The sequence below is a fragment of the Geotrypetes seraphini genome, chromosome 4 (genome assembly GCF_902459505.1).
Source record: "Geotrypetes seraphini chromosome 4, aGeoSer1.1, whole genome shotgun sequence".
NCBI lineage: Eukaryota > Metazoa > Chordata > Amphibia > Gymnophiona > Dermophiidae > Geotrypetes > Geotrypetes seraphini.
In genome coordinates, this window is record NC_047087.1 from 144,762,729 (window position 1) to 144,777,603 (window position 14,875).

General features: G+C 44.4%; 1 protein-coding gene across 5 annotated transcripts in view; it reads right to left on the reverse strand.

The window, feature by feature from the left end:
- The window catches only part of SLC12A3 (solute carrier family 12 member 3), a 757,364-nt gene that overhangs the window by 298,955 nt on the left and 443,534 nt on the right, over nt 1–14,875 (reverse strand). For all 5 annotated transcript variants that reach the window (XM_033941365.1, XM_033941364.1, XM_033941363.1 and 2 more), the window contains one exon: nt 8,520–8,621. In XM_033941365.1, coding sequence (XP_033797256.1) covers nt 8,520–8,621 — 102 coding nt within the window. The remainder of the gene's footprint in view (nt 1–8,519; nt 8,622–14,875) is intronic.

A 14,875-nucleotide genomic window follows, 5' to 3' on the forward strand; every position in this document is an offset into this window, starting at 1 on the left:
TTATCAGCTAAATGACAATTTTAACCGAACTTGATAGAGGAGGGAGGGAGATTGGGGGAGGTCGGGAAAGGAGCAGCTATCGTGGAGGAGGGTAAGAGCAAGGGGCAAATTGAGGGGGGCGAAGAGTAATGAAGATTGGGGGTTCCTTAGGGGTCATGTTCACTAAAAAGGTAAGTTTTAAGTGATTTTCTGAAGCCGAGGTAAGTAGAGGCCTCAAGAATCATTTGGGCAAGCCATGAGTTCAGCTTGGCGGCTTGGAAGGCGAAGGTTTTGTCTAGGAATCTTTAGAGGTGACAAAGTTTTAGCGAGGGGAAGGCAAACAGCTGAATTCTACGGGATTTCTTGTTTGTGTAGTACCGGTTAAAATGAGGATTGATGTAACTTGGAGAAGAACCATTTACCGATTTGTAGCAGAAGCAAGCGAATTTAAAAATAACTCTAGATTCAAATGGCAGCCAGTGAAGTTGGTGGTAAAAGGGGGTGACGTGTTCCCATTTCTTTAGGCTGAAGATGAGATGCACAGCGGTATTTTGGATTATTTTTAGTCTCCTGGTGGTTTTCTTCGTGGCGTTAAGGTATATGATGTTGCAGTAGTCAAGAATGCTGAGGATGGAAGATTGTACAAGAAGGCGGAAAGAAGTGTCGTCAAAGTATTTTTTTATGGTGCGTAGCTTCCAGAGTACAGAGAAGCTTTTCCTGACCGTGAGGTCAGTGTGTTTATCTAAGGATAAGTTTTTGTCGAGTGTGACTCCCAGAATTTTTAGGGTGGGTTCGATGGGGTAAGTTGTTCCTTTCATTGCAATTAATTGGCTCGTAAGCTAATTACTTTACATATGGATCTTTGATCCATGCCCAAATTTTGGCCCCAAATATTACATTACATTAGGGACTTCTATTTCGCCTATACCTTGCAATTCAAGGCGGATTACAAAAGAGCTAACTGGACATTTCCAGAGAAGTTACAAAAGTTTTTTTTTTTGTTACAAGGGAGGAGAGGTTCCTGGATTAATTCCGGAAGAACTTGCAAATTGGATATTAAATTGATTGTACATTACTGTGTGATATAACAAATAGATTACAGTTTAGAGTACAAATAAGATTACGTTACATTTCAGGGATCTGAATACTTGGTTGGTGTTTTGGGGAGGAAGAGATTATTTAAGTGGAGGTTTTGGGGGAGAATTTATCTAGGAGGAGGGGGAAGGGTTGGGTTAAGATATCTGGATAAATTTTTTGAAAAGTAGGGTTTTGATTTCTTTTCAAAAAGTTTTGAAGTCGCCCGTTGCCGTCAACAGATTGGAGATGGAGTGGTTAAGTTTTGTTGCTTGCGTCACCAGAAGGTTATCAAACATCTTTTATTCACCAAAGTACTTGCTTAAAATTTTTATATAATAAGTACTAGTTTTATCTTCCTCAAAAGTTATTTCTATACATTATAAACAAGAAGCCCGGTTTCATGTGGCAGCCTAGGGGTGGATTCTGTGGCGAGGCTTGGAAAATTCTACAACACAGATTTTTAGATTCTGCAGACATTCCATGGTATATTTGTAACAATTAACATAAGCTTTGTATTAGCTGATATGTACCAAATAAGCCGCTTTTAATACAAAATCTTTCAAGGTTTAATTGCTTCAAAAATAAATTATTTCACTTTGTATTTGTATTTTTCTTTTCATTTCATTTTCTAATTAAATTTTTTTTGCCTCTTTTCTATTTCCTCATGCGGTACTTTTATTCTTTTTCTCTCTTCTTCCTTATCCCACCTCTCATTACTGCTTGTCTTGTTCCTCTGAATGGTGTCCTCCTTCCATTTCCCACCATGTGCCTTTTCTCCTTTTCCTTACACCATTTGCCTCTTCTCCCTCTTTCTCCATCTATTCATCTTTATCTATTTCCTGTTCTCTGCCTTCCTTCCTTCCTTGTGCTATTTGTCTATTCACTTTACCCTTCCTTCATACTAAGTGGCTCCTTAGAGTTTATAATTTGTAAATTTGAGGGGACAATATTAAATCCCAGGCTGAATTAGATCCAGATATTCAGTGACAGGCATCCATGCCCAAGGTGGAACCAGTGACTGCAGATTTGGTGGATAAATCTCCATGTTCACTCAACCTGTTGTGGATACTGCTACCACTTCTAGAGCCAAGAGATTGGGAGGGGAAGTGTGGAATGGGGATGTGAACAGGAGATCTGAAAGTTATTAGAAGGTGAGGAGAGCAGCAATGGTCTGTGTCTGTGCTGGGAGAGAGGTTAAGAGGTAAGATCTAAGGGTGCCCATGAGTGGAGGATGGGGAGTCAAATGATCTGAGCTTTAGGTAGGGCAGGGGAAGAAGGAAGCCAGAGGACTGCCCTGGCAATGATTATGTTGTCAAAAGCCTAAATTTGTCAATGGCCAGAAATATATGTTGAGTCACATTATTATGACCACCTGCTAATATCCAGAATAACCGCCTCTGGCAGCATGGACATGACTCAATAAGATGCTGGATGGTTGCTAGAGGTATCTGGAGCCATGCAAACTGCAGTGCATCCGACAGTTGCTGATGGGTGTATGGTGGTGGATCCAGCCATTGAATGTCAATCGAGGTGGTCCCAAATGTCCTCAACTGGGTTAAGGTCTGTGGAATTCGGAGGCCAGGGAAGTAGCTGAAAGTCTTGGTCAAACTCTGAAAACCACTCACGAACAATTCTGGTTTATGGCATGTCACATTGTCCTGTTGATAGATCCCATCAGCCAAAAGGAAGACTGTCAACATGTATGGGTATACTTGATTGGCAAGGATGGAGAGATACCCATATTGGTTGAGAGTGCCTTCCAGATGTATCAAGGGACCCAGACCATACCAAGAAAACATTCCCCAGGCCATAACTCTGCTGTCATTAGTTTGTGTACGTCCAACAGTGGTTTCTGGGTGTTTGTTTTCAGCAGTTTCATACCTGACATACCAACGTCAATCTGTTCGTTGGAGCTCAAAATATGACTCATCAGGGAAGGCAACCCTCTGCCAGTTGGTGCAAATCCAATGTCAGTACTCCTGTACAAATTGCAGCCATTTTTTGTGATGAACTCTTGTGAGAATGGGTACAGTCACCAGCCATTTGCTCTGGAGCCCCATTCACAACATGATTCGCTGCTCAGTCATTTTGGATACACATCTGGAAGCCTCCTGGTTCATTTGGATGGCGAGTTACTCCACGGTAGCATGCCAATTGGCCTGCACCAACCTGCGCAGCCAACATTCACCTCTCACACTGATGGCTCATATTGCCCCACAATTACCACATCGAATCATCGAAAAGGTTCCATTTGTCTACTCACAGTACACTTTAATCACAGCAGCCTGTGAACAGTTCACAAACTGCACAGTTTCTGAAATGCTGCCACCCTTGACCCGGTAGCCGATGATAAACGTCTTTTTCAATTCCTGATAAATCGTGCTTTTTCTCCATGAGAACCACGTTTGCTATATTGGCAAGTTGCTGACATCCCACTTTATATACCCATGAAGACTGCACACAACACATGCACTCGTTCATTGGCTCTGCAACCCATGAGGGGGACGGCAGAAGTGCAAAACCACGAGGAAAACCAGCAGGGAGGGCAAACAACAGGGACTTACATTGCCTATATACTAATGCTAGGAGCCTAAGGACAAAAATGGGAGAGCTGGAAGTCATAGCCAGCAAGAAGGACATAGACATAATTGGAGTCACAGAAACATGGTGGACTGATGAAAATAAATGGGATGTGGCCATACCAGGGTACAAACTCTACAGGAGAGACAGGACACACAAAAAGGGTGGAGGAATAGCGCTATATATAAAAGACTCCATACCCTCAACCAGGATGGAAACAACAGTAAGGGCGGAATCACTATGGGTTAAGCAACCGGTAGGAACTGGAACAGACATAAAATTGGGTCTGTACTATCGCCCACCTGGTCATCGGAAGAAATCGACCAGGACCTGGAAGCTGAACTGAGGCAGGTATGCAAAAGCGGAAGTGTAGTTGTGATGGGGGACTTCAACTACTCTGGGATAGACTGGAGTATCCGGCACTCAAACTGCACGAGGGAGACCAAATTCCTGGAGGCCACAAGGGACTGTTTCATGGAACATCTGGTCTCGGAACCAACACGGGGAGATGCCACTCTTGACCTAATCTTCAATGGACTAGGGGGACTCGCAAAGGAGGTGGTGGTACTAGCCCCACTAGGAAACAGCGATCACAACACGATCCAGTGCAGGCTAGAAATTGGATCATCAAAGGTGAAAAGAACCACAACGACAGCACTCAACTTCAAAAAAGGGAACTAAGATGCCATGAGGAAAATGGTGTGAAAGAAACTCAACAGCAACACAAGGAAGATGGAGTCCGTAGAAAAAGCCTGGACCCTACTCAAGGGCACGGTGCACGAAGCTCAGAACCTGTGTGTCCCCAAGTTCAGGAAAGGGTGGAAAAAAAATAGAACAAAAAACCCAGTGTGGATAACAAATGCAGTGAAAAAGGCGATAAGCGACAAGAAAGCATCATTCAAAAAATGGAAAAAGGACCAAACAAAGGACAACCAAAGGAGCACAAGAAACACCAAAGAGAGTGTCACCGAGTGGTTAGGAAAGCAAAAAGAGAGTATGAAGAGAGACTGGCGGGGGAAGCAACAAACTTCAAATCATTCTTCAGGTACGTTAAGGGGAAGCAACCAGCAAGGGAGGAAGTGGGACCCTTAGATGAAGGAGACAGAAAGGGAGTGGTAAAAGAGGAAAATGAGATAGCTGACAAGTTGAACGAGTTCTTCACGTAGGTCTTCACGAGGGAGGACACAACCAACATTCTGGAACCCGAAGAGATCATAAATGGAGATCAGGATGATAAGCTGGTCCAACTAGAGGTAAGCCAAGAGGATGTCCTCAGGCAGATAGACAGGCTAAAGAGCGACAAATCGCCAGGACCGGACAGCTTTCACCCAAGGGTACTCAAGGAACTAAGGAATGAAATAGCAGAGCCACTTTGACAAATATGCAACCTATCCTTAAAAACTGGAGAGATCCCGGAGGACTGGAAAATAGCAAATGTCACGCCCATCTTCAAGAAGGGTTCTAGGAGTGACCCGGGAAACTACAGGCCGGTGAGCTTGACCTCGGTCCCGGGAAAGATGATGGAAGTGCTGATTAAGGACAGCATCTGTGAACACATCGATAACAATGGACAGCTAAAGTCGAGTCAGCATGGCTTCTACAAGGGTAGGTCATGCCTCACAAACTTATTGCACTTCTTTGAGGGGCTAAACAGCCAGGTGGATAAAGGGGAATCCATAGACATCATCTACCTTGACTTCCAAAAAGCCTTTGACAAGGTACCACACGAAAGACTGCTTAAGAAGCTATGGAACCACGGGGTGCAAAGGGAGGTTCATCGATGGATCAAAAACTGGCTGGCAGACAGGAGACAGAGGTTTGGAGTAAAGGGCCATTACTCAGACTGGCAATGGGTCACGAGCGGAGTTCCGCAGGGGTCAGTGCTGGGACCGCTCCTGTTCAATATATTTATTAACGACCTGGAGGTGGGAACAAAATGTGAGGTCATTAAATTTGCGGATGACACCAAACTGTACAGCAGGGTTAAAACCACGGAAGACTGCAAAGACCTACAAAAGGATCTGACGACACTGGAAGAGTGGGCCAAAAAGTGGCAAATGAGCTTCAACATAGGGAAATGCAAGGTCATGCATGTAGGGAAAAAAACCCGATGTTCAGTTACAAAATGGGGGGATCACTGCTAGGGGTAAGTAACCTTGAAAGAGACCTGGTAGTGATGGTAGACACAACACTGAAGGCGTCAGCACAATGCGCCACAGCCTCAAGGAAAGCAAACAAAAAGTTGGGTATCATTAAGAAGGGTATCACGACCAGGACGAAGGAAGTCATCCTGCCACTGTATCGTGCAATGATACGCCCGCATCTGGAGTACTGTGTCCAGTACTGGTCGCCGTACCTGAAGAAGGACATGGCAGTGCTTGAGGGAGTCCAGAGAAGAGCAACTAAGCTGATAAAGGGTATGGAGAATCTCTCATATACTGACAGACTGAAAAAGCTGGGGCTGTTCTCCCTGGAGAAGCGGAGACTTAGAGGAGACATGATAGAAACCTACAAGATCCTGAAGGGCATAGAAAAAGTAGACAGGGACAGATTTTTCAAATTATGTGGAACCACAAGTACAAGGGGGCACTCGGAGAAATTGAAAGGGGACAGGTTTAGGACAAACGCTAGGAAGTTCTTTTTCACCCAGAGGGTGGTGGATACATGGAACGCGCTTCCGGAGGCTGTGATAGGCAGGAGCACGTTACAGGGCTTCAAAGAAGGTTTGGATAGGTTCCTAGAGGACAAAGGGATTGAGGGGTACAGATAGAAGTAGAGGTAGGTTATAGGGATAGGAGTAGAGGTAGGTTAAAGAAATAGTCAGTGACCACTGCTCAGGCAATAGGCCTGATGGGCCGTCGTGGGAGCGGATCGCTGGGCAAGATGGACCTCTGGTCTGACTCAGTGGAGGCAACTTCTTATGTTCTAAGAACATAAGAACATAAGAAGTTGCCTCCGCTGAGTCAGACCAGAGGTCCATCCTGCCCGGTGGTCCGCTCCCGCGGCGGCCCATCAGGCCTAATTGCCTGAACAGTGTCCCTGACTAATTTTGTAACTGCCTCTAATCCTCTAATCCTATCCCTATTACCTACCTCTACTCCTATCTGTACCCCTCGATCCCTTTGTCCTCCAGGTACCTGTCCAGACCCTCTTTGAAGCCCTGTAGCGTGCTTCTGCTTATCACATCCTCCGGTAGCGCGTTCCATGTATCCACCACCCTCTGAGTGAAAAAGAACTTCCTGTTTCAATTTCTCTGAGTGCCTCCTTGTACTTGTGGTTCCCCGTAATTTGAAAAATCTGTCCCTGTCTACTCTTTCTATGCCCTTCATGATCTTGAAGGTTTCTATCATGTCTCCTCTAAGTCTCCGCTTTTCCTGGGAGAAAAGCCCTAACTTCTTCAGTCTGTCAGTATATGAGAGGTCTTCCATACCCTTTATTAGCTTAGTTGCTCTTCTCTGGACTCTCTCAAGTATCGCCATGTCCTTCTTGAGGTACGGCGACCAGTACTGGACACAGTACTCCAGGTGCGGGCGCAACATTGCAAGATACAGTGGCAGGATTACTTCCTTCGTCCTGGTCGTGATACCCTTCTTAATGATGCCCAACATTCTGTTCGCCTTCCTTGAGGCTGTGGCGCACTGCGCTGACGCCTTCAATGATGTGTCTACCATCACTCCCAGATCTCTTTCAAGGTTACTCACCCCTAGCGGTGATCCCCCCATTTTGTAAGTGAACATCGGGTTCTTTTTCCCTACATGCATGACCTTGCATTTCCCTATGTTGAAGCTCATTTGCCACTTTTTGGCCCACTCTTCCAGCGCTGTCAGATCTTTTTGGAGATTTTTGCAGTCCTCCTTGCTTTCAACCCTGCTGTATAGTTTGGTGTCATCTGCAAATTTAATAACCTCACATTTTGTTCCTGCCTCCAGGTCATTAATAAATATATTGAACAGGAGCGGTCCCAGCACCGACCCCTGCGGAACTCCGCTCGTGACCCATTGCCAGTCTGAGTAATGGCCCTTTATTCCAACCCTCTGTTTCCTGTCCGCCAGCCAGTTTTTGATCCATCGGTGGACCTCCCCTTGCACCCCGTGGTTCCATAGCTTCTTTAGCAGTCTTTCATGTGGTACCTTGTTGAAGGCTTTTTGGAAGTCAAGGTAAATGATGTCTCTAGATTCCCCTTTATCCACCTGGCTGTTTACCCCCTCAAAGAAGTATAATAAGTTCGTGAGGCATGACCTGCCCTTGCAGAAGCCATGCTGGCTCGGCTTTAGCTGCCCAGTGTTTTCGATGTGTTCCCAGATGCAGTCTTTAATCAGCGCTTCCATCATCTTTCCTGGGACCAAGGTCAAGCTCACCGGCCTGTAGTTTCCTGGGTCTCACCTTGAGCCTTTCTTGAAGATGGGCGTGACATTTGCTATTTTCCAGTCTTCCGGAATCTCTCCAGTTTTTAAGGATAGGTTGCATATTTGTCTAAGTGGCTCAGCTATTTAGTTCCTTAGTTCCTTGAATACTCTTGGGTGAATGCTGTCCAGACCAGGCGATTTGTCGCTCTTTAGCCTGTCTATCTGTCTAAGGACATCCATCTTGCTTACCTCTAGTTTATGTTCTTATCCCTAACGTCAGTGGTAGGTGGTCATAATAATGTGACTTGACTGTGTAGATGGATAATTGCCCAGGAAAGAAACTGAATGAAAGAAATACAAACACATACCAAGCAAACTTCAAAAAGCATCTAGAAACAGATTTGTCTATGGGCAACATTTTGTCCCAGAGACACAAAATGAAAGAAAAATGTTAACATATTGTGTCCTACAACTAAGCTATAATGTAACCTTGTGCAGGAACTCCATCCCATCCTGCTAGATTTTTTTTTTTTTTACCTGGTGAGTTGGTGATTGAGGCATGGAAACAGCTGAAATTGATGAGAGCATAAGAACACAGGAAAAAATTTGAGATGATTGGTGCAATTGTGTTCAGTTCAGCTACAGGAAAAAAGAAAAGAAATGCTCATTAATATTTGTTCTTACTGTGCCATGATCAATCAAAGCAGCATTTAATTAACCAAAAGTTTACCTGCATTTGAAAAGCTTTACTATAAATAGTTTGTGGAGTCACAGGTATTTAACTAACATCATTAAAAACTGCTTACAAAAATCAGCTGATGAAATGCTGAACAGAAGGAAACTATATTGGAGGAAAAGACCCCAGATTAATTTTAGCCTTAGATATTAATGTGCTGTCTTATTAAAGGCTTTATTTCTCAGTTATTGGTCTAAAACACTTCCTCTAGCTTAACTCTGCAAATTATTCAAACTTGTATTTTTACAAAAAAAATTTAACTGCCTTTTTGTAGTTTTACAACCACATTCAAAGTACTTCAAGCTATCTGTCCTGATGGGCTCACAATCTATCTAATGTACTTGGGGCAGTGGAGGATTAAGTGACTTGCTCAGGGTCACAAGGAGCACTGGGGGAGGGGGGGGTTAAACTCACAACCTCAGGGTGTAGCTCTAACCACTATGCCACACTCTCCTCCATAGTCTTGTGCATTCACTTCTCAGAGTAGTCTAGCGGTTAGAGCTTGGATTAACAATGATCAAATCCTGCTGGTACTCCTTGGGATCTTTGGCAAGTTACTTAACCCTCCACTGCCTCAGAGGCAAACTAAGGGGCCCTTTTACTAAGCTGTTCTAGTAATTGGGCTTGGCAGGCACATGCTTATACTGGCTTTTCTCATGCACTAAGCCTACTACTAGAATTGGTATCTCTGTACCCAGAGGTTGTGGGATCACTTGGGCAAGTCACTTAATCCTCCATTGCTCCAGGTAAAAAATAAGTACCTGCTTTAGTGTGATTGTGTAACTATAAAATGCAGTATACAAATCCCAATCCCTTTCCCTTTCTTGCACAGCCATCAAAAAGGGCTTTTTTTTTCTATTTGTTGCATTTCTAGCTGTGCACTGTTAGCGTTAGTATACAGCCATTAAAAAAAAAAATTAACACAGGGGTACTTACCGTCTTCTTTTTAAGAGGCACAAACATATTATGGACAAGTTAACCAGTTGATTGCAATCCCAGAAAGCCAGCATATCCTGCCCCATTAGTACAGCGATAATACATCACATTAGCTGATTAGCACACCATATCCATTCTCTGCCCCAACATGCCCTCTCCAAATAAAAATAAGAAAAAATATTGTATGCTTAGTGTGTACAAATGGTAAAGCTATTACAGAATGCTTTAGCACTTCCTGGCGTTAGGTCATATTTCCTGCGTTAGGAGCATGTTAATGCCTCATGTAGCTTAGTAAAAGGCCCCTTTGATTGTAGACTCTCCAGGAACAGTAAGGGCTCCTTTTACTAAGGTGTGCTAAAGTTTTTAGTGCATGCACAAGATTAGCATGCGCTAGCTGAAAAATTACCACCTGCTTAAAAGGGGGCAGTAGCGGCTAGCGTGCCTTTGTAAAAGGAGCCCTAAATGTACTTGAATGTAATTTACTTTGTGCTACTACTGAAAAAGGCACAAACAAAATCCATATAAATAAAATCATCAGATCTTTATGGTGATAATATAATAAACTTGATTTAAGTATTTATTTTCTACTTTTCTGTTCCGCATTACCCAAAGTTCTAGGCGGATTACAACAGACATACATAGCATCAAGTGAGACAATGAACAGTTAGTGATAATTAACAAAAACACAGAACCAAGATGGCTAGACAGTGAGTACACTCATGAAGACCCCATGGGCACAAAGTTAAAAAACAGTCTTGAGCTTTTTCTTGAAAGATCCAAAGTTGGACAATGTACAGAGAGTTGAACATAAGAATAGCCTTACTGGGTCAGACCAATGGTCCATCTAGCCCAGTATCCAATGTTTAGGTCCTATAGCACTAAAGAGAGTCCTTCTATAAGTTTCTAGCCAGACCAATTGTATGGAGGGAACTACTAGAAGAAGATCACCAGAGGAATGTAGTGTTCTCTTAGGCTGGTAATGCTGCAATAATGTGGAAATTGGCAGGGGTGGGGCTCAGTTATGTTATGTTACTTTTAACTTTAAGCAAGAATTGAATGTCATCAACATAGAAGCAATAAACAATACAAAGGCGCATAAGCAGTTTACAAAGTGGCAATAAAAAATTATTGAATAGAATGGGTGAATGGATGAAACCTTAAGAAACATCACTGGTAATAAGAATTTCATTGGATCTGCTTTGGGAAATAAATACAGAAGAGGATCTACTAGAAAGAAAGGACTGAAACCACTTCCATACAGTGCCAAATAAACCAATGGAAAGCACTTGATGATGGATAGTATCAAAGATGGCCAAGATGTCCAGGCTAACTAGGAGTTTGGATCAGAAGAAGGCTTCTTAAGGAGAGGCTTCACAGCTGCTAACTTAAGAACATCAGGCACATGACCATCTAGCAGAGATTTATTGAACATATCAGCAAAAAAAAGGAGCAGATAGATTTTTCAGGGCCTTTATAATTGTGGGAGAGCAGACTTCGAGGACACATCAGGAGTTATTGATTCTTGAGAAAATGTGTACAATATCTCAGTGTCACTGTGTGGAAAGATTTCCACAATGAAATGGGATTGGATGGTGGTGGAGATTCTATGGCAATAAACCTCTTGCACACACAGGTGAAAGAATAAGTGGAGCTGATGATATGAATGCTACCAGGTTTATTATAAACATCAATCACAAAATGATAAAACGATACAAACAAATACAACAAATATCAAATAGTCTCTGGTTAATGATAGTCCATAAGGCAAAATTCCGAAACTGGTATTTGGGGTGCAATATAAGCAATTACACCAACTGGTGATATCAAATAGTCCCTAATTGGTACTGGTCTATAAGAAGATGTTGCCTATATTTGCCAAAATGGTCCTGGGGTGCAGAGAGTTAAATGAAGAAGTGCTCTGTGTTAGTAATATAAAGCTGAAATGTAGGTAGGGCCCTACACCATCCGCATTTCAGCGTATGAGAATGCCTTCATCAGGGGTTCATTGTTGGAAAAATAATAAGCCTGAAACATATACAACACGCTTTAGATGTAAAAGTACAATAAAATGCTAGTACGGGCCTGTTAAGCTTGTGGAATGATACACACAAAATCAGAGCACTACAAATTAAAAACTTGCCGTCTGACGTAAAAGGTTTGTTGAAAGACACCAACGCTGGGCCAAGGGCTGAGATTCTATGGGCAGGAATCTAGTATTGAAAAAAATGAGTTAACAGAAGAGATTTTAGCAGAAAAACCATCAGCATAATCTTGACAGCTTAGTAAGTCACTTACATGTGGAGACTCTGCATGTGTGATAAGATTAGATATAATGTGAATTAGCTCCTTGGATTGGGTCGGGGAGGAGTCAATAAATCTGTTGAAGTAATCCCTTTTTGAGTAGAAGACGAGAGATCTATAAATTTTTAGTGACAGGTTGTAACATTCCAGTGTATAACTGGAGGGTTTATTTCTCCAGGATTGTTCATGACGTCTCACTGTACCTTTGAAAGAGACAAAATCAGCATCGAACCAAGGGATTATATGATGCCTTCTAGGAGTAAAGATCCTTATAGGGGCTATTTGATCTAAGGCTTGAAGCAAATCTCCATTCCATGTTTCAACCAGTGGCATAGTGAGGGTGAGAGGTACTTGGGGCAGTGGTGCCCCTCCCCCGCTCCTTTCCTGTCCCCCCCTGCTGTGTGCACACCTCTTCCCTACCCAGTACTTCTTTTAACTTCCCAGCGCAAGAAGCATCACCAACTCACTACCTGCATCAGCTCTCTCTCTGACGTCACTTCCTAGGTGTGAGACCCAGAAGTGATGGCAGAGGGAGAGCCAATGCTGGTTGGAGTTGCTGCTTGCACCAGCAAAGAGATAGAGGTATGAGGGAGGGGGGGGAGAAGTGAAGGCACATGACGGGGGAGGAACAGGGGATGGAGAGGAGGAGAGGTGCCAGCACCCTCACCAAGATGGTGCCTGGGGTAGACCGCTCCCCTTACTACACCACTGGTTTCAACCATATGGTTAGAATCCAGAGGAATATAATGAGCTAGTTTGTCAGAGAGAGCCTTTTCCAAGTCAAAGTTCAAAATGACTACATTTAGAAAAAGTATGAGGAGAAGAAGAGGCTAACACTATAGAAAAGCTAATGAGATGATGATCTGACCAAGGCACAGGGAGGATCTGATTAATCTGAGTTCTTGAAGTATCTAGTGTGAGGGTAGAGTTAGTGAAAATAAGATCAAGTATGTGCCCTTTATCATGAGTACAAGAGGCTACCAACTGTATCCAATCTAGGGCATCAAGTAAATAAAAAACTGATCTATAAAAGGATCACAATGCCTATCATCAACATGCATGTTAAAGTCACCAGCTAGGATGGAAACTCAGTGACACAAATTTATATCACCAGCCATTCAATGAAAGCAGAGTAGACACAAGGAATGGTTCCAGGAGCACAATAACAGAGAAGAATATGAAGAGAGTGGGAGGAAAGCGAAAGAAGATCAATACCAACAAAGACAGGAAGTTTAGAGAAGTGAAAGCAAGAACGAGGACCCCTCTATCCCTTTTTCCAACACGACGCCAGGATTCAGATATGCACAGTAAGTCACTCAGAATGGTAATCTCCAACAAGGTCAAAGATTATTTGGGGTTTGTTTTTTACTGAGTGAACATTTATTAGGACATCATTAAAAGTCTGGGAGGATGGATAAACTGTGTGTTGAATAAATTGTATTGGAACAAGATGTCTAGTATGGACTTGCTTTTTGTGATAGCAACATAACTCTCCATAGCGGCCTCTACCAGTCACTCTAGAGATGGCAAATTCTGACATTATAGATAGTCTTCTACTACTAATACTTATCACTTATATAGTGCTGAAGGTGTATGCAGCGCTGTACATTTTGACATTTATAAACAGTCCCTGCTTGGGAGAGGTTACAATCTAACTTGGACAGATAGACGACATACATGGTTAAGGATGCAGAACCCAAGGTGAGAGGAGTTAAGAGTTGAAAGCACTCTCTAAGAGGTGGGCTTTTAACTGGGCCTTGAACACTGCCAGAGACTGAGCCTGCCATAGGGATTTGGGCAGCTTATTCCAAGCATATTGTTTATTGTGAGATTCTATACCGTTACTAATGACTGGGGAGTCAATTCAGAGCGGTTTGCATAGGCACAGCAAGGTAGAAGGGATGGAGTCTGGAACTGGCAGTTGAATAGAAGGGCACCAATAGGAGGGACTTAGCTTTTTACACAGCCGACGCTCGGTGGACCGCGGGCAGCCAAGCCTCGTGCACCAGCAGCAGGAGAGGAGCGTGGGAGCGCTGCTCCGCCCCCCTCCAATCCCAGCAGGAGCCCGACTCTACTAAACCCGCAACACCACCGGAGCGCGGCCTTTTTACACAGCCGACGCTCGGTGGACCGCGGGCAGCCAAGCCTCGTGCACCAGCAGCAGGAGAGGAGCGTGGGAGCGCTGCTCCGCCCCCCTCCAATCCCAGCAGGAGCCCGACTCTACTAAACCCGCAACACCACCGGAGCGCGGCCTTTTTACACAGCCGACGCTCGGTGGACCGCGGGCAGCCAAGCCTCGTGCACCAGCAGCAGGAGAGGAGCGTGGGAGCGCTGCTCCGCCCCCCTCCAATCCCAGCAGGAGCCCGACTCTACTAAACCCGCAACACCACCGGAGCGCGGCCTTTTTACACAGCCGACGCTCGGTGGACCGCGGGCAGCCAAGCCTCGTGCACCAGCAGCAGGAGAGGAGCGTGGGAGCGCTGCTCCGCCCCCCTCCAATCCCAGCAGGAGCCCGACTCTACTAAACCCGCAACACCAACGGCGTGCAGCCGTTCGGCGTGCCGTCGAAGGCGCACGTCAAAGGCGCGTGCGCCTTAGCCAGCGCCTTCGCGAAGCACCGAAGCGAAGCACCAGAATCGAGGACTCTGACACCAGCCCCCTAGAACAGACAATATAATCCCAAACCATCTGAACGCAGTTCTCCACGCCAGGACCAGAGATCACAACCCAACCGAGCCACAGCAGGGTCGACCTACAGACGAGTTCACCTCCTCACAAGACCGACTCAACAAAGCCACCGCTCCAGGATCCCTGGACCACGGAGCAAGACCAGATAGACTAACTAGATAAGTAACATTGCTATCCAACACCTTCACAACTTGTACATCCTAGCCAGACCCTTACAACTTACTTGAGTGCC